This window comes from Mandrillus leucophaeus, unplaced genomic scaffold (genome assembly GCF_000951045.1).
Source record: "Mandrillus leucophaeus isolate KB7577 unplaced genomic scaffold, Mleu.le_1.0 Scaffold1208, whole genome shotgun sequence".
NCBI lineage: Eukaryota > Metazoa > Chordata > Mammalia > Primates > Cercopithecidae > Mandrillus > Mandrillus leucophaeus.
Genome location: NW_012100410.1, coordinates 174255 through 195757, shown reverse-complemented (window position 1 = coordinate 195757; position 21503 = coordinate 174255). Strand labels below are relative to the sequence as shown.

General features: G+C 33.8%; 1 protein-coding gene across 1 annotated transcript in view; it reads left to right on the top strand.

The window, feature by feature from the left end:
• The window catches only part of LRRC40 (leucine rich repeat containing 40), a 64230-nt gene extending 47747 nt beyond the window's left edge, over window positions 1-16483 (top strand). Inside the window, exons 10-15 of the mRNA XM_011970674.1 lie at window positions 1654-1762; window positions 5524-5631; window positions 8762-8872; window positions 10090-10167; window positions 12640-12825; window positions 15385-16483. Coding sequence (XP_011826064.1) covers window positions 1654-1762; window positions 5524-5631; window positions 8762-8872; window positions 10090-10167; window positions 12640-12825; window positions 15385-15490 — 698 coding nt within the window. The 3' untranslated portion in view covers window positions 15491-16483. The remainder of the gene's footprint in view (window positions 1-1653; window positions 1763-5523; window positions 5632-8761; window positions 8873-10089; window positions 10168-12639; window positions 12826-15384) is intronic.
• Window positions 16484-21503: the final 5020 nt, after the last annotated feature.

Below are 21503 nucleotides of genomic sequence, written 5' to 3'. Positions count from 1 at the left end.
AAAAAAAAAAAAAAGAAAAAAGAAATCTCCGTTTTTGCTTACGTGATTGACCTCTTATTTGGCTATGTTCTTGTCAGTCACTTGTACAACTTTTTTTTTTTCTCTCTCTGGAAACTTACAGGATCTTCTGTTCATTGCCGTTGTTTGAAATTTTCTGGTAATTAACTTTGGTGTGGTTCTTATGTATTGTGTTTGGCACTTACGTGGCCCTTTCAATTTGAAATGTTGATGTTTTTAAAAATTATGTAGTTTTTTTTTTTTTTTTTAGTGAAAAAGACAGTAAATGCACATGGTAAAAAAAACAGTCAACCAATATGCAAAGATATATAATGAAAGGAAATCTCTCTTACAACGGTCTTCTCCCCAGAGACAATAGACTCTCTCCTTATATTCTCCTTGATGCTGATTATTAAAAGGAGCTCTTTGGAAGTTGTTGAGAATACCCTATCTCATTATATGATCATGGTAGTATACCTAGATATTTTTAAAACAATGCTGGATTTTGTTGCTGGTTTAATACTGTCTCTCTGCTTATTTAATTTTGGCACTGTATTGCATATTATTTAAAGTAACTTAACCAAACTGCTAGGGGAGTAGTACTGCTACTAGAGCATTAACTTGATGTTAATACTTTCCTTGATGTCCTTTCATTTCTGTTTGATATTCCGTCATTTATTCTGTGCTACTTCTGTGAATAAAGTATTCATATGATACTTGCATGAGAAACAATAATAGCTTTATGATTATTGGCTAATGAATAACTGATGAGCTCAATGCAAGAGGAATATACTTAGTAATATTCAACAGATGTTTATTGAATGCCTACTGGGCTGAAGCAAGATCAGTTATACCACTAATTTTTTGTTTTCTTTTGGCATGCCTTCTGCTTTTATGTGTTAATGCTGGGACTGTTTCATTGTTTTCACATTGTTGAAAAGTGATAGTCTTATTTTACTTCTCTATTGTTCAAGTCTTTTTTGCAAAAATAACACAAAGCTATTTCTTTTAAAATGTGTATTTTAAAAAATATAATACCATAAACAGTCTCTGGAGATTAGTAAGGTGGTTGATGGTGTGTGAATGTGTGAGTATGCAGCATGTTAGGAAAATATCTATAAAAAATAAAGTATGCATTTGCGAAGAAAAAAGTCTTAACATGTAAAATGTACCGGAGACTTACCCAATTATGCAGATTGTCAAATTTTAAGTGATTGAGGATAATCAATTTTGTTGTCTCCTAAACTGAAAAGCCTATGCTTATTTGGTAGACATTTGGGGGAAATAATGGTTTTCCTTCATTAATAAATTTCTTCTAGTGGACCATATTATTTTCCTTAAGAGGAAGGATTGCTTGTTATTTGTTTCTTCTGTAGAACCATAGTTATTCTATGAAGGTTCTTTCTTACTGCTAAATTTCCTTTCGGTGGGATTCATTAAACAGTTTTGAAGCCATGCTACGGTAACTTTGTTTTCTATTAATTAAATATTAAATTCCAGATTGAGATTTGAGCCATTGGAAATAAAGCATACGACTAATGGCATTCTCACCAATAATATCTAGAAATCACATACACTGTTTTAATATATTATCAAGAATTTTAACAATGACTCTATAGTATTAACATTGGCTTCATATAACTTTTCTTTTACTAGATGATGGACCTAGCCAAAGTGAATCTGCTGCTGAGACTGCCATGACACTACCAAGTGAATCCAGAGTCAATATACATGCTATCATTACATTAAAAATATTGGACTATAGGTATGTAATTTATTATTATTATTTTTATTGTAGAGATAGGGTCTCACTGTGTTGCCCAGGCTGGACTTGAGCTTCTTGGGCTCAAGCCATTCTCCTGTTTTAGCCTCCCAAAGTGCTAGGATTATAGGCTTGAGCTACCATGCTTGGCCTAATTTATTATTTTTTTAAACACTACCAAACACATAGGAAAGTTTTCAGAAAGAAATCCTTCAGAAAAAAGGACAATTGATGAGGAAAAATTCATCAGAGTACTTGACTTAGAATAATAGTAATTGCAAAAAACCATGATGAAATAGAAGGATATTAAAAGTATAGTAAAAATAGAAGGATATTAAAAGTATAAATGACCTTCAGTGTCCTTTCCTTCTGCAGTTTGTGTTTTACTATGCTTGAGAGAGGGATGGTTTTGTTAATAGTGATATTTTTATAATGGGTATTATAAAAAAAAAAGAATGACCATATTGATAATAAAGTTCTCTGACTCAGTAACCAGCATCCAGAGAGAATTTCATATTGGTGGGTGTCTGTGTTAGTAAGTAAGAAACTAGAATCATTTGGTTAATGAAAACCTTGACCAGCAGGCAAAGCTTGAGCGGTTGTTCCCTGCTAATTTATCTGAACATAAGTCAAATAATGTATCATAGTAATAATGTGCTATGGTAGCAAATATTCCAAAACTGAAAAAATTACAAGTTAGTATATAAATTGAGACAAAGCCAAAAAATTTTAAATATTTTTTATGGAAGTATATTAAATTGGGAAAAGAAGATACCTATGCAGAAATTGAAGGTAGTTGTCAGGTATCCTTTCAGTACTGTCTAAGGCAACAACAACAAAAACATAAGCAATACTGTCAAAATTTTTGTAGCAATTGGTTCATTTATGGGTATTGTAGTGAAAATACAAAAGAATATATACTAAAGTCAGATAAGTGACTAGATTTATTCAAGAATCTACACAGCCAACATCAGTGTATGGTCTTTTATCCTTAATGTATCAGTAGGAACTATCTTCTTAGCAGTCAGGATACAGTCTCCATTTCACATTTGTTGTGTTTCATTTATATTGTTCTCACCTCTTGCCTGCCACTCTTAGAAATCACTACTCTAAGCTAAATTTCCTTTGTCACACTAACACAGGTAGCACTCTTCTGTACTTACATTTGACTCCTTCTTACAGAGCATGGCAACTTAGCCTTTTTTTTTTTTTTTTTTTTTTTTTTGAGGCAGGGTCTTGCTCTGTTGCCCAGGCTGGAGTACAGTGGCGTTATCTCGGCTCACTGTAACCTCCACCTCCTGGCTCAAGCGATCCCCCCACCTCAGCCTCCCAAGTAGCTGCAACTGCTGCACGCTATCATGCCCAGCTAATTTTTTAATTTTTTGTAGAGATGGGGCCTCTCTATGTTACCCAGGCTGTTCTTGAACTCCTGAGCTCACGTGATCCTCCTGCCTTAGCTTCTCAAAGTGCTGGGATTACAGGCATGAGCCATCATGCCTGGCCAATTTAGCATATCTTATCTTCCAAATAATACACCCATTTATTCAGTATTTTTGGAGTCTACTAAGTATCAAATTCTGTGCTAGGTATCATAAATAAACTGATTGATGAGACAGACTTCAGTCCTGCCTTAGGCTTTTTTAGCTTAGAATTTCTTTTATGCCTGGCTTCTGCCTTCCATTCCCTCCTATAGAGATATCATTTATTGAGTCTCTATTCTAAGGGGACCTAGGGCGTTGTACTAGGTACATATTCTGTTGCTTTTAATCATGCAGACAATCTATAAAGTAGTATTGGTCCAATTTTATTTGGGATAACCATTTCTGCTTCTTAAAGGCACAGATATCACAAAAGCATAATCTTAGGTTGCTTTGATTCTAAATGTATTGGAATTTGTTTTTCTTAAAGACTTTAACAGGAAAGGAGTATCCTATTTAAAATATAAATTCTCAATCTCAAGGCATAAATGCTTTCAACTAAAATTTTTAAATAGCATGAATCTTTTAAGTCTGACTAGCATGAATCAGTTCCCCATGAACTTGAGCAGAAGAGATGAAAATGCTGCATCTACACAGAAGAAATTCTAAAGCAGAAGTAGAAGACATAATAACTGTGAAATGTAGGCTGTCTTTTCACATATTTGTATTACAATGCGTTTCTTATACAATTCTTCCATATTGTATATTATATGTGATGTTTTTTCTGTTCATACAGTCATTCATTTGGCATTCCGTTGAAGTTTCTTGTAGGTGGATGACATTGTGTTAAGCACTAATAATTTTTTTTTTTTTTTTTGAGATGGAGTCTCGTCCTATCGCCCAGGCTGGAATGTAGTGGAGCAATCTTGGCTCACTGCAAGTTCCGCCTCCCGGGTTCACGCCATTCTCCTGCCTCAGCCTCCTGAGTAGCTGGGACTACAGGCACCCGCCACAGCGCCCGGCTAATTTTTTGTATTTTTAGTAGAGACGGGGTTTTGATCTCCTGACCTTGTGATCTGCCCGCCTCGGCCTCCCAAAGTGCTGGGATTACAGGCGTGAGCCACTATGCCCGGCCAAGCACTAATAATTTTAAAAGAAGAATGTAAGGATAATGGCTAATTATAACATTAAAAAAAAAAACAGTTAAATCTGCAAATGTTAGAGTTCTAAATAGTAGTCCTGCTTATCCACAGTTTCACTTTCTGCAATTTGGGTTACTTGTGATCAGCTGCAGTCTGAAAATATTAAATGGAAAATTCCAGATGTAAACAATTTATAAGTTTTAAATTGCGCACATTCTGAGTAGCATCATGGAATTTTATGCCATCCCTCTCCGAGTTGCCCAGGACATGAATCATCCCTTTGTCAGCATATCCATGCTGTATATGCTACCCATCCTTAGTCACTTAGTAGTCATCTTGTTATCAGATTGAAAAAAATATGGTATATACTATATAGGATTTGGTCAGAAGATTCTGGCATCCCCGGGGGGTCTGGATAAAGGGGAACGACTGTATTTTCATTTAAGATTAAATTTGTATTTTATTGAAAATGTTACTGAAAATTTTAATAAAATGGAAATTTATTTATATTTACATTTGAAAACATGTGGCATAAATAACAATAAATAGTCCTTCAGATTCTAATGTCACAGAACTGAGATACAGGGGAGGTAAGTTACAAAGCTCATTAATGGTAGAAATAGGAATAGTTTAATCTCAGTCCTCTGCTCTGTCTACCTTGTCACATACTAAAGGAGAGAGAAATTGGTTTAGGTTACTAAACTAAAACTAATTTTAAACTTATTAGACTAATTTTATTTTAGTATAATGTTGAACTTTTAAAAATAATTATTATCTTGCAGAAATTATATACCCAAACAAATTTGACAGAAAACTCCTTTTATAGATTTTTAAGATGGGGCAACAACTAGGTTTTAAAATTATAGACTTAATTCTACTTAGAGGTAAAGGAATGGGCTCCATTTACTATATGACTTGTAGATATCTTAGACTCCAAAGATAAATATCTATTTTTGTTCACATTGAGTATATGAATGCCCAGAAAATGTGGCACAATATGTTCTAACACAATATGTTGTCTGAATTCTTAACAGTGAACCTTTTATGGCTTGGTAGATTATGTGGCATTTATTACAAAATTTTATAATCAATGGCTTTGAAAAATTTCATAAAATCTTTAAATACCTTTAAAAATGAAGAGTAATAATCCTATCTTTTTTGACTGCTAAGAATGGTTCGTTTTTTAAAACCATTTTTCATTTAGTGATAAACAAGCAACTTTGATTCCTGATGAGGTGTTTAACGCAGTAAAAAGCAACATCATCACTTCTATTAACTTCAGTAAGAATCAACTATGTGAAATTCCAAAAAGGTAAGAACTATTTATGATGTCATGTCTATAGGTTGTGACTCATTCTGTTGTTTTTCCATCTTGATTGCAATCAAAATTATTTTTATTGGTTTTCAAATTTAAAACTATATGTAAAAATTTTTACATTATTAATATTAGAGGGATTTAGCAAAATGTCATTAAATATTCACTCACACAATTTTATCATTTGTTCTGAGAGGTATAGAGGTTTTACAAAGTTTTGTTTCTTTTTCTTTTATATTTAAACTTGGAAAATGGGTATAAGAATTATTAAAAACATTGTTATTTTTCCCATATAATGAAATATAGGGAAAATATATATATATAGCGCCATACAATGAAATGAAGTATTAGGGAAAAGTATTAAAAGACTGTCTAACATCAGGTCCATATGGATTAATAGGAATTTCCATTTGGGGCTTTATGTTAATAAAGCCTAGAATTTTTCCACTGATAAGAAAAGCAAAATTAACTGAAGCCTGTTAATATTTTTCTCCTAGAAAAGGATTCTTCACATGCAGTCATTTGCTTTATACTTTGTACTGTTTAATACTTTTTTGTTGTTAATTATAGCAAAATCTTTAGATTATGAGAAACAATTAATTTAGTATATTGTTGAACTTTAAAAAACATTTGTTATCTAGCAGTAAACTATATACCCAAAGAAAGCTGACAGATAATCTAGCAGTTAAAACAACCAGTGTGAGACAGAATAGGATACTGATAAGGAACTTGAGCAATAGAGTCAATTGCTTATACCATATGCCAGACCTGCTGTGTAGTTTTTGGACAGGTTAACTAGCTGTTCTTAGTTTTCTCACCTGTGAAATAGGGATAATAATGGTGCCTATTTATAAGAATTAAACTAAATGACATAATCCACACAAAGCATTCAGCTAGAGCCTAATGCTTTTATGCACGTAAATACTTAAAAGGAAAAAAAAAGGTGATGTCGTGGAGGAGAGTGATGTGATGAATTGAGGAAGTTGAATGACTTTCATCTGACTATCATAATTTTTTTAGATGTTTAAAACTTTTAAAAAATGAGACAAACTATAATTTGCTTTCTATTTCACAGAGCATAGTTTAGGGAATGTAGATCTTAAAAGATGACAAATTTAAGATAGTCCATGGCAGAAGGGATCTCTAGTCTGTCTTCTCGTTCTCTCTTGTTTTAAAGGACTGAGAGGATATTTGATAGAATCGAGCATTTAGATTTGCTCTCAGATAGGACAGGTTTGCTTTTGGGGGGGTCCTGGAATAAATAAGTTAATTGGGAATAAAGATAGACTTAAGAGACATTAGTTATTATTTACTGCCTCATTTTATCTATCTGACTCTTTTGCAAAACAATGTCATTCTGTTGACATAGCTATTGTATCACATTTTGAGCAACTTAGAATGTCAAGAAAATAATCAAGACATGCCTTATTACGGGGACATGTTGCTTTAAAAAAGCCATGCTTTTCTCTAGAAAGTTCCCAAACCACTTACCCTTTGTAAAAAAATTTTAATTAACAATTCATACTTTTCACCAAAGATTATAAAAATAATACATATTCATAAAATTTTGGGATAAAGGAATATATCAGTTGTAGTTTCATCACTGATTTACTCTGTTAACTTTGTGGCATACTGCGTATTTTATTTCAAGCTATTCTCTATTTGGAGTCATACATGCAATTTATATCTTTTTTTTTTTTTTTTTTGAGACAGGATCTCACTGCCCTGACTGGAGTTCACTGGCACAGTCACGGCTCAGTGCAGCCTTAACCTCTCAGGCTAAAGTGATCCTCCCACCTCAGCCTCCCTAGTGGCTGGGACTACAGGCATATGCCACCGCAGCCTGCTAATTTTTGTAGAGACCAGGTTTTGCCATGTTGCCCAGGCTAGTCTCAAACTCTTGAGCTCAACTGATCCACTTGCCTTGGCCTCCCAAAGTGCTAGGATTACAGGTGTGAGCCACCGTGCTTGGCCATAATTTGTATCTTGACTGATTTATTTGTCATAAGTATTTTTCTGTTTATAAACAATACTTTAAAAATGTAATTTAACTATATACTATAAGGTTGATTATGACAATAAAGGAAACATACTGTTTTTCTAGGCCAGATTTCCAGGAAAATTATTAAGTCACAGTTTGACTCTTGATATATCAAAAAAAGTTTTATCAGTTACACATTGAAACTCACTTTCTTTCACTACATCTTTTTCAGCACAGCATTTTATATCCTTTCTTTTTTTTTTTCTTTGCTAATGTGATATAGACTAAGTTGTACAACTTTCATTTGGTTTTCTTTTCTTTTGTTTTTGAGACAGAGTTTTTCTCTTGTTGCCCAGGCTGGAGTATAGTAGCGTGATCTCAGCTCACTATAACCTCCGCCTCCCAGGCTCAAGCAATTCTCTTGCCTCAACCTCCCGAGTAGCTGGGATTACAGGTGCCCGCCACCATGCCTGGCTAATTTTTTGTGTTTTTAGTAGAAGTGGAGTTTCACCATGTTGGCCAGGGTGGTCTTGAACTCCTGACCTCAAGTAATCCACCTGCCTCAGCCTCCTAAAGTGATGAGATTACAGGTGTGAGCCACTGCATCCAGCCAACTTTCATTTGTTAGTAAATCATATTAATAACAGGATTAAAACTATAAACCTTGATTAGGCTTACTTACAAATGTTTAATTCTTCCTCTTTAAGTTTTAAACTAAAGCTCCTTAGTGGTGATACACCACTTTTGTAGTAGAAAACTACTGTGTTACAGATGTCTGTCTAACAGTTTGTCTTATTGATTCAAGTTATTAACAGAATAAAGTATAAAAATTTTCTAGATTTGATTTTTCTCCTTCGTGCCATAGTTGGTTTAAATGCAAAATAAATAGTTTTTTAAGTGAAACTTTAATGTACATCTAAAGCCAAATAGAAACTTTTGGACAGATAAGAGTGAGCCTTTTTTAAAAAATTATTTTTATTAGTTACATATCCAAACTCATTAATGTTCCTGTGAAAAAGTAAAAGGTACAAAAAGTCATAATTAGCAGAAGTTAAATATAGGAATTTCCTCCTTTGATCTGCTTACAGTTTTGAAGTTCTGACAGTGAATTCAAGTGCTAACATTTAAAAATTATTTTTGTTTCAGGATGGTAGAACTGAAGGAAATGGTTTCTGATGTCAATCTCAGTTTTAATAAACTTTCATTTATATCCTTGGAGTTATGTATGCTTCAAAAATTGACTTTTTTAGATCTCAGGTATTTATTGATACTATTGCTTGACTTTTTAAAAAGTTGTAACTTGTCTTTGAGTTTTGCCTAACTTATTCCTTTTGCCTCATATTTTCCTAGGTATGTATGGAAACTGGCCTTTATTTATTAACAATAGTTTAGGAGAATCCTAAAATAGTGTTTAGGAAACCCAAGAAAGAATTTAGGAAGAATACTGTAATCAGACATTTATCATTTGTAAGCAATTTACAAGTTATGTGATAAGACAAAATTACTGAAAATATTAACCCATTCTAAGCAAAATTACATAACACATGGAAAGTATTTTCTTCACATTGTTTCTTTTCTGAAAGTAAATAGCATAAAACCAGCTGAGTGGGTTATTTAACACAACTTAATGCAGACAATAACTGGAGAAAAGTACAGAGAATATAGGTATAGAAAAAGAATATAGATTGTACTGTAGAAAGTATGACTTTTACATATTAGGCTTGACTTCTGAACACAAAGAAATAGGTTAGAGAAAAGTATTTGTTTGTAATAGGTAGTCATCTGGTTGGGAATAATTTTCTCACAGGTATTTTCATTATTAGTAGTTATATTGGCTTTAAAATCCTTTTATCTTTTTGTTAACTTTTCTTCTAGCATTGCTCCCAGATCATTCCAACAGTAAATAAGATTTTCTTTATTGCCATGTTTCATTGTAAGAGCTAAAAAAAAAATAGTCATTGTGTAGATTTAAATTCTAAACTTAGGAATAGATTTGCCTTATACCTATGGAGAAGAAAACTCCAAATCTCTTAATAGAACTCTTTAACTTCCTGGTTCATTTTTAAAATAATTTTAAAATTCTTCTTAGAGTAGAATTTCATGTCTGTATCATATGTATTAACACCAATAAAATATTTATTTTATGTGGTATTATAGACGTAGGGGAAATATTAAAGACCCCACTTTGAAGGAGTTAGTTTACAATGTTTACCACGTAATCACTATTAAACCTATAAAGAATTCATTGCATTATCAATTGGTTGCATATTGATATTATTAGGATTTGGCATACTAATCGAATAACTGCAGTAGGTGACTGATTCAGAATTCTCAGAACTCAGCCTTAATAAAGTCAGATCAAGGACTGACAAACTGATCTACATATTTTTTTTCCTGCTCAACATTTTAATTATAAATTAAATTTGTAAAATTTTTCAAACTTTGTGAATCATCTGTTTTGATTTCCAATTTAGGAACAATTTTTTAAATTCTTTGCCCGAAGAAATGGAATCACTGGTAAGACTACAAACGATCAATCTTTCCTTTAATAGGTAAGAGACAGAACAGACAATTCTAATTGTTATTCTGTGGAAATATGTAGATCTTTCTCATTGGAGAAAACAACTAAAAGCCAAATAAACAAAAAGGCCCCTTCTACTTTATTTCAATATCCAGATTTTATTTTCAGTTAGTTCTTCTTAGAGTTAAAAATATTGTTTTCTTAGAATTCTCATAGTTGATGTCTAACATATTTTTTGTTTCTTTTTACCATTTTGAGAAACCTGTGGCCTAGAAAGACAAATATTCAAATAAATAATTACAGTTGCTCTAATGGAAGCATAGTGCAGGGGAAAATGTCTTCTGAGATTACTTCAAGGTAGAGGAGATAGCATTGAGACCGAGGTTTGAAAAATAGACATTTGCCAGCCATTCAGGTAGAGAGCATTCTAGTTAGAGCAAATAGCATATGCCAAGGCACAAAGATGTGAGAACATATGGGATGTTTGGGAAACTTCAAGAAGTTCAGTGGGCTTTGGACAATCAAACAAGCAGGTAGAGGAATAGAAGGAACAGATAAAGGTTGGCAAGTAAGCAGTAGCCAGACCTTGAGCTTTTTATGCTCAACGAAACTTAGATTTTATTCTGCAAACACTATCAAGATACTGCAGATAATTAAGAGTAACATATTTATTGAGAAGAGCTTATTCTGCTGGTGCTGTACTAAGTACTTCACATGTAATAGCTCATGCTTACAAGAACCCTACATGGTGGGTTCTGTTACTGTGTTCATTTAAAAATCAAGGATTAGAAGCTAAGCAACTCATCTAAGGTATGCATAAATAGTTAATTATACAGCTGAGATTATACAGGTGGTTTGGCTCCAGAAGTTGGGCTCTTAACAACTATGTCACATTGTTTCTTATGATGAAAATGGATTCTAAAGACAATTTAATTAAAATATGAATAACTGGCCAGGTGCAGTGACTGACACCTGTAATCCCAGCACTTTGGAAGGCCAAGGTGGGCGGATCACCTGAGGTCAGGAGTTTGAGACCGGCCTGGCCGACATGGTGAAACTCCATCTCTACTAAAAATACAAAAAGTAGCCAGGCATGGTGGTGGCCTGTAAACCCAGCTACTCGGGAGGCTGAGGCAGGAGAATCGCTCGAACCCCAGGAGGTGGAGGTTGCAGTGATCTGAGATTGTGTCACTGCACTCCAGCCTGGGCGACAGAGCAAGACTGTCTCAAAAAATAAATAAATAAAATTTAAAAAATAAAATATTAACAGCTAATATTTAATGTAACCCAGATAATGTCCTAAGGTCTTCAAATATATTCATTTAATCCTTATAACAAGTGTATATGTTTAGTACTATTATTATTCCTCATTTATAGATGAGGAAGCTAATGCATAGTGATGTTAAAATATTGCTTATTTAAAATTTTCTTCTGTCTGCTCCATTACTTGTGCTTCCTAGTGTATAGATTGCACCATTATTGTCATTGTTTTAAAATATGTGCACTTCTCAGATCTCTCCTAAGTTTTACTTGTGAATTGAGCTATCAGTTTTATATTGTGTTGTCAATTGAGCTAACAGTTGCCTTGCAAGTGATATCTTTGGGGAAGTGCCAAAAGCTAGCCTAAATTTCTGTGTTATCAGATAATTATCTTGTTCATGGGTTGCAGGGAGGGAAGAGAAGAGCCTACTAAGGGGTCATTTGGTCCATCTGTACTCTTGGCTATTGCTTCTCTAGTCTCACTGGAACTTCAGCACTGCTTTGAGTTTACACTTCACTGTTGCTTTTTTTCATCAAGGCAGCAAAGGAAGGGGACGGTATGCGGAAGTGAAAAGGCCAAAGCTCTCCTTTCCGACCCATTCTTGTATTTTCTAGTCAAGGCTGCAGTTTACCTTATGCTAAAACTGTGCTAGCCTTTCTCCCCTGCGGGGTCCTGAGCCATTTTTGTGTTAATTGCAAGTATAGATTTGAGAGCTGTTAGCCTTCCCATATCTTGTGGCATCTTCAGGGTTGCTTGGACAAGAAAGCCAGCAGTCTATGCTAATTTGCTGTCTTTTTAAGAACCCAAAGTGTACTCATTTTGGAAGCTTCAGTCAAAGCAAAATATAAATCTCAAATTTTACTTAATATATTGGGAGTGATTATGTTTCATAAGAAGTAAAAGTGAAAGGAAGAATACCTACATGGATACATTTAGAGAAGATTTCCTCTTCTCTTGAATGTGAACAGAGAAATATGGGAAAATTTACTCTGAACTTTTGCTGATTTTATACAATAAATGGTAAGTGTTACAAGTTTGTCTGCTTAACATGTATTTCAAGGTTTTCAAAATTAGCCCTTTCTCTTTATTTTTTGTAAAATTCAAATAAAGGACTTAATGCCAATTACAGAATAACATAAACTGAAGAAAAAACTGTCATGTCAAATTTAAGATAATCTGTTTTAAGGAATGTTTTGATGTCTGATTCCAGTATATTTAGGTGTTCTGTTCATGTATTAATAGGTTTAAAATGCTACCTGAAGTTCTGTATCGTATCTTCACACTTGAAACAATTCTGATTAGTAATAATCAGGTTGGATCTGTGGACCCTCAGAAAATGAAGATGATGGAAAATCTGACCACGTTGGACCTTCAAAATAATGACCTTTTACAAATTCCACCAGAGCTCGGTAATTGTGTGAACTTAAGGTAACTACACCATTCTACTGCTTATTTCATTTATTTTATTGATTTATTGAAGTGATTTTTCTTTTTGAGATAAATTTGCAAGAAGTTAAAGTAACAGATTTAATATCCTGTTAAAAATAACAAGTAACAAAACCCAGAGTACCAATTCTGTTTTTCAAATTTTACCAAATGTATATTTTTAGTTTTGCTTATATGGTATATATGTAAATATAATAACTAATTGTTTCTAATGGCACTTTGCTTATCACTGTGTATGTTTATAACCTGAATCTCTACTGCATGAAAATGTCAGGGAAATATTAACTCTTTAGCTTTGAATACAGGGTTTTTTTGAAATTGATTGCAGATTACCACCATTCTATTTCGAGCCCAGCATAGTCTTTCTCACTCTTTACATCTGCTGTTCCCTCAGCATCAGGTACTTTTACCCTGTTTTCATCAATAATTGGCCTATTGAATGTCACCTTTGAAAGCCTTCCCTGTCCTCCAAGCAGAATTAGTCCCTAACCTGATTTCCCGTCATGCTTCATGTGGACTTATTTATACGATTTTTGGGTCTTTCTTTGGAAAAGAGTTGTCCCAGTGCCTAAAACATAGTAAACATGCAGTAAGTGCTTATTAAGTGAATATAAAGGAGGTTTGAGATATCAACAGAAAACCAAGTGGTTAAGCAGAATAGTCAGGAGTAATTTAATTGCTGAAAACTGCATATTAATGATTCGGTATATTTTCCTTCACTGGGGCAACACTGGTATCTGCTGTAGTACCTCATATTAGTAAGTTATAGGAGACAAATACAGTTGATTCTTATTCTTTGTGGCAGTTATGTTCTATAGACACTCTGAACACCCTGTTAGTGAATACTGACCTATTGCTGGGAAATACAGGGATTAGGTTCTTGCAAGAGTCTAGTCACAACATTTTCAGCAACCAATCAATATATAACTTTGTTATATATGTGTTTCTGTAGCAAGATACTTCATTTAATATTATTGTCATGTCATTAACATTGAAATCATGGCCAACAGCACTATAATTCATGCCTGAACAAAGCTTACCTGACACATGTATTTTTTTCATAATCCCATTTGTCCTTAGGAAGACTAGACAGTACTTTAGCATTACACTTGGTGACCATTTAATACAGTGAAAACACCAACAAAGGTATGAAAATTTGAAGTGTGGCACTAAATGAACCACCAAAAAGGACCCGTTTACAGTATAAGAGCTGAAACAAGAAGACAAAGCATCACCTTGTTCAACCTCACCTGGGAACATGCCCGTGGGGTGACTCAAATTTTTTGTTCCTCCCTGCATGTTTATGAATGATCTCGGAAGTGCCACACATATTGATTTGGGGGTTACAAACTTTAGTGAGTAGGCAAGTTTGCAAATACAGCACCCACAAATAATGAGGATCAACTGTAATCAACTTTTTTCTAGAAATTAAGAAAATAAGTCTTTAAAAGAATTCCCAAGAAACAGAAATATTTGAAGATATAATTTAGATCAACAATATGGTGTGAGTCCTTTGATTTTTATTTATATAAACACTTAACTTAAAAAGTAATATAAAAGCCTCTCTTAACTGAAGATATTTTATTATATAATGAAACAAAAGAAGCTTTTAAATCTTAAGTTGAACTCTCAGATCATGTAAATAGATTTATATATGTATATCTGCTCAAAGGAGGGAGAGAGCAGAATGTGTTAATGTTTTGGGGAGGCAAGGGGTGGAGCAGTGGTGGTGATACATTGGTTACATTACAGTCCTTGGCTTGGATGACTCTTGCTGATATTTGTTTAAATCTTACTTGATCATTTAGTATATAGTCATTTAATAAGATTGAGAGGGCTGGATAAAAGGGTGGTTCAAATCACAACTCCACCATTTAGTAGCTGTTTGATCTTAGACAATATATCTTCCCTAAATTTGTATTTCCTCATCTATTAAAATAGAACTATTAATGGCACTTACATCATAGGATTGTTGAGAGAGTAGGATTGTTAAGAGTTAGTGAATATAAATTACTTGGCTCAGTACCTTTCACAAAGTCAGTATTCAATTAATATGTTTTGGGTTATTAATTAGTTATAATTCTAATGTTTAAATGCTCAGATTTGAAAAGGGGCAAATAGCCCAAGCATGGTGGTTCACGCCTGTAATCTCAGCACTTTGGGAGGCTGAGGCGAGCAGATTACTTGAGGCCAGGAGTTTGAGACCAGCCTGGCCAACATGGTGAAACCCCCTCACTACTAAAATTACAAAAATCAGCTGGGTGTGGTGGCACACACCTGTAATCCCAGCTACCCGGGAGGCTGAGGCATGAGAATTGCTTGAACCTGGGAAGTGGAGGTTGCGGTGAGCTGAGATTGCACCTCTGCACTTCAGGCTGGGCAACAGAGCAAGACTCTGTCTCAAAAAAAAGAAATAAAAATAAAAAGGGGCAAATAGAAAAAAAAATACACAAATTTTATTTATAAAATTGCAAATGAAATTAGATGAAAAACCTTGTTAATGGAAAATGTTTACATTCTCAGTTTCTCTCTTTTGTTTAGAACATTACTTCTGGATGGAAATCCATTCCGAGTTCCTCGAGCAGCCATATTAATCAAAGGAACAGCTGCTATACTTGAATATTTGAGAGACCGAATTCCTACTTAACATGGAGTTGCTTTATAACCCTTGTCATGTATTATTAACCCTGGTTAATTCTAAGGAGGATATAACATTTGTTTTAGTATCATCTTAAAAAATGATTGCTATAATTGATCTTGTAGTTTCCCAGTATCACCTACCCGTTGGTATAATTAGCCTGGGCCATATTCACTGCCAGTAAATATTTTTACATTTTTATTTAAGATTTTTGTAAGGTGTTGTATACATTTGTAATGGTGATAACCACAAAGTGTTCATACATTTGTTCTAAATGTTTTGCATAGGATTTATCCTACTAACTTTCATTTTCTTATAGCAAGCAATTTCTTCAAAAGTGAATTTTTGTTTAATGTGGTTTAGTATTATAATAACAAAGCATTTTTGTAGAACTGGTTTTTTTTCTCATTTCTTTTTGTATTCCATACAATGTGACCAATTGACTTGAATATGACTAGCCAGTTTCTATGTTTTTGTTAGATATAAAATTAAATCGAATTTTGTTGAATGCTGTTCTTCGGCATTTAAAAAATAAGACCTCATCTTGGGCCACATGTCAAAAGAAAAAGGAAACAAAAATATATTAAAAGTAAGACTTTTCATTACCCATGATAGGACTTTTGTGATGTGACTAATCTCAGTACACATTTCAACTTAAAACCTTTTTATTTACAGCACCGTAATTTTAAAATGTACTTGCAATCTTGGTAAGACTAAACTTGCACTATTTTTCTAAAAGGGAATTTGATATAGATAAACTTGATTTAATAAAAATTAAATATCATTTTTGTTTACACCAAAATTATCAGAAATAGGTTGATTAGTCATTATAACACCATATGATTCTATTAAGAAGTCAATTCAGTAGCATGTATATCAATTTATATAGATAGATAGATAGCTTTTGGATGATTGAGGCATGCTTATATTATGAAAAAAATTGCCAATAAAGATAAATACTACATGTTCAGAATAAAAGTTACATTTTTCAAATATTGATTACAATGTTTATGTTTTTGTTTTAAAAAACATGCCTTTTCAGCTGGCCTTGGTGGCTCACGCCTGTAATCCCAACACTTCGGGAGGCTGAGGTGGACAGATCACTTGAGGTCAGGAGTTCAAGACCAGCCTGGCTAACATAGTGAAACCCCATCTCTACTAAAAATACAAAAAACAAAACAAAACAGAACAAAACTACCCGGGCATGGTGCGTGTGCCTGTAATCCCATCATCTTGGGAGGCTGAGGCAGGAGAATCACTTGAACCCAGGAGGTGGAGGGTGACAGAGTGCCGAGATCGCGCCAGTGTACTCCAGCCTTGGGTGACAGTGAAACTCCATCTCAAAAAAATATAAAAACAAAAACATATATTTTTCTTATTACAACTCTGTTGCTGACTATGAGGTCTGCTTTGATAGTAAACAAAAGACACTTTACAATAAGGTGACATTTTATTATTTATACAATAAGGAGACTTTTATGTTATTCAAAACACTTTTTTAAATACTGAAAAAGTTGAGTACACCAAAGCCGAAAAATGGCTCTGCTATACACTGCACAGCATTATTTTAGTCCCTGTATTTTGTATCTGTACAGAAAGCATCTTCAAAATGCATTCTAATCACATTGTACACCTTTACCAATTAGTGTCAATACATAAAATAAAACTTGAGAATACAGCTTGCATTTGCAAATTAACTGACAAAGTAATTAATTTCACTGGTTCAGTAAATTTAAAATATAGTTTCATAGGACTTCTTTGCACATAAAATGAAGCAGCTTTCAAGGTTGTTATGGTCTCATACTGCAAAAAAACCAGTAAGTACATTCACGATCTATGTTAATAAAGTAGTAAATATGTCTTCATTCAGTTTTATTTACATCAATATGTAGTTCAACTAAAAAGTACTTTTAATTGTGATATAGTAGTCTTTTTAACACATACAAAAATGACAATTTTTTATATATAATTTAAGCTCAAAATCACAATTATCTCAAAATATTAATTACAATACAGCCATTTCAGTTAAACATGTTGTGATTTAATTTTTTTTATAAAATGGTAAAATTGTATTATTAAAGTAAGCAATTTGTTTTGAATTGGCTAGAGTACACCCAAGTAGAAAACCTTAAATGTTAAGAGGTGTTTCCTGCCCCCTCCCACCCGAATTTGTATACAGCCACCTAGGCTAGCAAAGAGACAGAAAAGGCCCCAATTTATAAAGATTAAGCCTCTTTTGCTATACTGCTGTGGCTTGTTGGTTCTTCCATAAAAGCTTTACAAGGGGAGTGTCAATAAACTATGCAGTGAAATGCATGCATTAATATACAATATGTCTATGTAAAATGTCAATGTTTACTATTGCACATAAAAGATTCACAAAGACTGCAAAAGAAGTCATAAAGAAGCACTTTCTCTACCAGTCGAATATTGTAAATTTGAAAACGACTTGATAATATAATGGGATTTCTTTGAAATCAGATCCCAATTCAAGTTCTTTCTCTGGGTAAAGGAGCTCTGGTTACTTGGCCTTAAGATGTCACTGTTGTGCTGCACATATGGTAGTGAAGTCAGGTATCATTAAAAAAAAAAAAAAGTCTAGAGACTATCTTCATTTTACTAAAATAGTGACCCAAAGTTGGATCACTGCTTAGGAATTTTTCTTAAACTTACAGAAGAGTGAAATATTTCACTAACTGAATTATATGACCTGAAATGAGAAAAGGAAAATTTGTGTGTGTGTGTTTGGCATATGGGAAAATACCAATTCATATAGGTAGAATTAGAACTTCTTTATAGAGCAGTAAAAGGATTATGCCCCAAAATAACTGAGGTCAAAAGTAATCAATTATCAAATAGTTTAGGAAAAAATAATTTTCATAGATACTTAAAAAACATCCAAAACATAATATCTAGTATCCTTTTACATATAATTTTTAAGAAACCATCTGAAAACCTACCACTGTCTTCCTTCAGAATTGCTTATGTTAGTTTAATATTTATTTTGTGAATAGAAAGAGCCTAGTTCATGTTATGGTTTTCTTATATATACCTGGTTGGGGAAGCCCTTGGGCAGTTACAAAGTGGAAAAAATAAAACTGTAGTACTTTCAATAACCGACAGTAATCTTGCAGTCATCTCACTTTTTTCAAGGTCTTTTGTGGTGGTCTTTAAAATTTACAAACAGAATTTGGTAGATTTACTTCTAATTTTCCACTAGTAAAAAATTTCTTCTTCATATGAAGACAATGTCATTATCTTTAAGCTTCCTTTAGTCCCTACTGAGTACAAAGAGAAACTTGATTGGCCCTTCAGACAAAAACTGCCTGGTTTATCTGACTATCAATTACCTTTCTCTTCATTTCAAACAGAAAATAGGCTTGCATTTTCAAGGATGAAAGTGTACTTGAAGATGTTCAAGAGAAATGCCCAAACATTATAAAGCCGAAGTGTTAAGCATTCATTGCATTCCACTGACGCTAGGTGTCATCAAAGCTAAAACCAAATTTTCTAGAGTAAAACTTAACATACAACAGTCCTTACTGACCTGAACCAGATGCCTTTTCCACATTCAAGACAAATAGAGTCCTCTGAGTGGTAAGACTGTAAGTATTGAAAATAAAAATTATTTCAACAATATATTCTGAAAATCAGTGACCTTTCTAGCAGATATGGGAGCTGCTTTATGTTGTCTGCCTGAGAGTTTCATCTTGCTTTTCCTATGGACTTTCCAAAAAAATTACATAAGATTTCCTGACTAAATAAGACACATTCTTTAGTAGAGGGTTGGGGAAGGGTAAGAGGAATGGAGAGATATAAAGAAATACAATGTGATTTCTTTTGTCCATTTGTCAAATGCTTTCCTTAAGCTATTAAAAAGGTCAATTGACCTGCATACCTGGGCATTATTTAACCTCATTATTTTAGCTGTGCAAAACAAATGTGCAAAGAAAAACACCTCCTATGTATGTGTGCCTGTACATAGACACAAAACCTGAGTCACAATAAAAGTTTTTAATATAAGAAAGCTTTTCTTAATATAGGAAAATAACCTTTAAAGAGCCAAAAATATCTTTGTATAATATAAGCAGCTAACTTTAAAACTTCCATGTACTTAAGTATCACATATTTTATAAGATCTAGCAAAAAAGGATCACTTACATTTGATAATTTTCTTAAGTATAGCTGAGATAACCACATTTTTATTTCTAACATGTATTTTCATTCCCCTGAATTCATTGATTTTTTTTTTTTAAAGCACATTCACACAAGTCCTGTTTAATTTCTGACAAACAGTTCCTGCTTGTTTCTAGATATTGAGGACATAGGAGATTTAGGATTGCTAGGCCTATAATTTACTGCCAAGTCGCAATGGAATTCCAAAGTTCAAAACAAAATATGTCATTTTATTAAGAGAAACATTATTTGCAAAAATATTTGTAGACAGAGTTGGGCCAAAGTCTGCATGAAGCTATTCTCTCATTTGCAGGCTCCCTTTCTACTGACTGTTAACTCTTAACCCTTTCTTTCTCCATGCTCCATTTCTTTATTTTTCGGTAGCCTTCATACCTTTTTCATACTTGAACCCTGAATGGTCCCAACTGAACGAAGCTCCCTTGCTCATATGCAGCTACCAGTTACAATGTCCTCTTTTCTTACCTACATCTTTGTTATCTCTTCCTCTTTATGAGCTTAGAACTCTGGGATGACTCCTTGGCCTCTCCTCCTCTGCCACTTAACTACTCATTAGGGGAAAATCTGCTTGAATGTTCCATTGCCTTATTAGACACTGATTTAAGGCTCAATTCAGGACATACTTATTCCCTGGGCTACACCTTAGATGCTAACTGAGGAAAGTTTATAGAAAAATGACTGAAAGTTGCTTCTCGATGCTGCTCCCAGTGGTCCAGGTCATTAATTATGCATTTATGTCAGTTAAGTTGCTGATACTTAGGGAGAAGGGAAAGCCGTCTGAACCAAAATATTCAGTCTTTGCAGCTGTGATTGGACAGGAGGGCCTTTGAATACTTGGATCAGTAGTTAAAGAGATACTGGGCAGGGCCCTTGAATGCTTTTTTTCTCAAGCCTAGTTTGGGAATAAGGTGGAAAATGCATGCGAGAGAGTAAAGGATTAGAGGCATTAGCCAAGGGAACTGTAGTCAATTCCTGACTTTTTATATGATACTTGCCTGAGGATCACCAGAAGGATTTTGTCCTGTGCAGAAGACTAAAAGCAGAGTCATACTTTCTCTGCCAACAGACTTGTTGCCATGGGAACCAGTGCAGAAAAATGAAAATGTGACAAGAAGCCAAGGATTAAATGTAGAAAATTGATAGGGAGTTGATTTCTACATAGCAATTTAAGCATTGAAGATTTAAAGAAACAGGATATTCCTTATGTGGCCAGATCAATGAAAATGGACAAAATGACTTGCCAGTAGCTGGCCCTAGAAGGCTGAGGTGTGAAAAATGCAGGGAGAAAGTAGTAAGCATGCTGTAGTTTGGATAAGGGGAACTCTGTAAAATCTAACTCCACTCCTGATGAGGTTAAGCTTCCAGTCCAAATGTTAAAATTAACCGTAGGATCAAATATACCCTTTGGAAAGGCATGCCCATATTTAGCTTGATAAAAGCGGCCTGATGTAACAATTCTCTTTTCACCTTTCCAAAACCAGCACATACTACTCGACAAGATTATTGCATATCTAGTTTATTATTGCTTGATGCATCTTTTCAAATACTCAAAAACAAAAAAACCCACCATTTGCAAATCTATGCCTCCCTTCCCCCAATAAGGCAGCTATTGTAAGTAACCTAGAATTAAGTTTCTCATTAAGGAAATAATGATTTTACTTCACGTGATACAAGTCCTCCTTGTGTACCTTTTTTTGTCATTCAGTCAGTACTTAATAATAAACTGATCTGGTAGGATTCCAGGAAAACCTTTAACAAGGATTTGGAGTTTCAGCCTAATCTGAGAAGGACTTACATGTTGTATTTTCAAAGGCTCTAGGAGAATGTA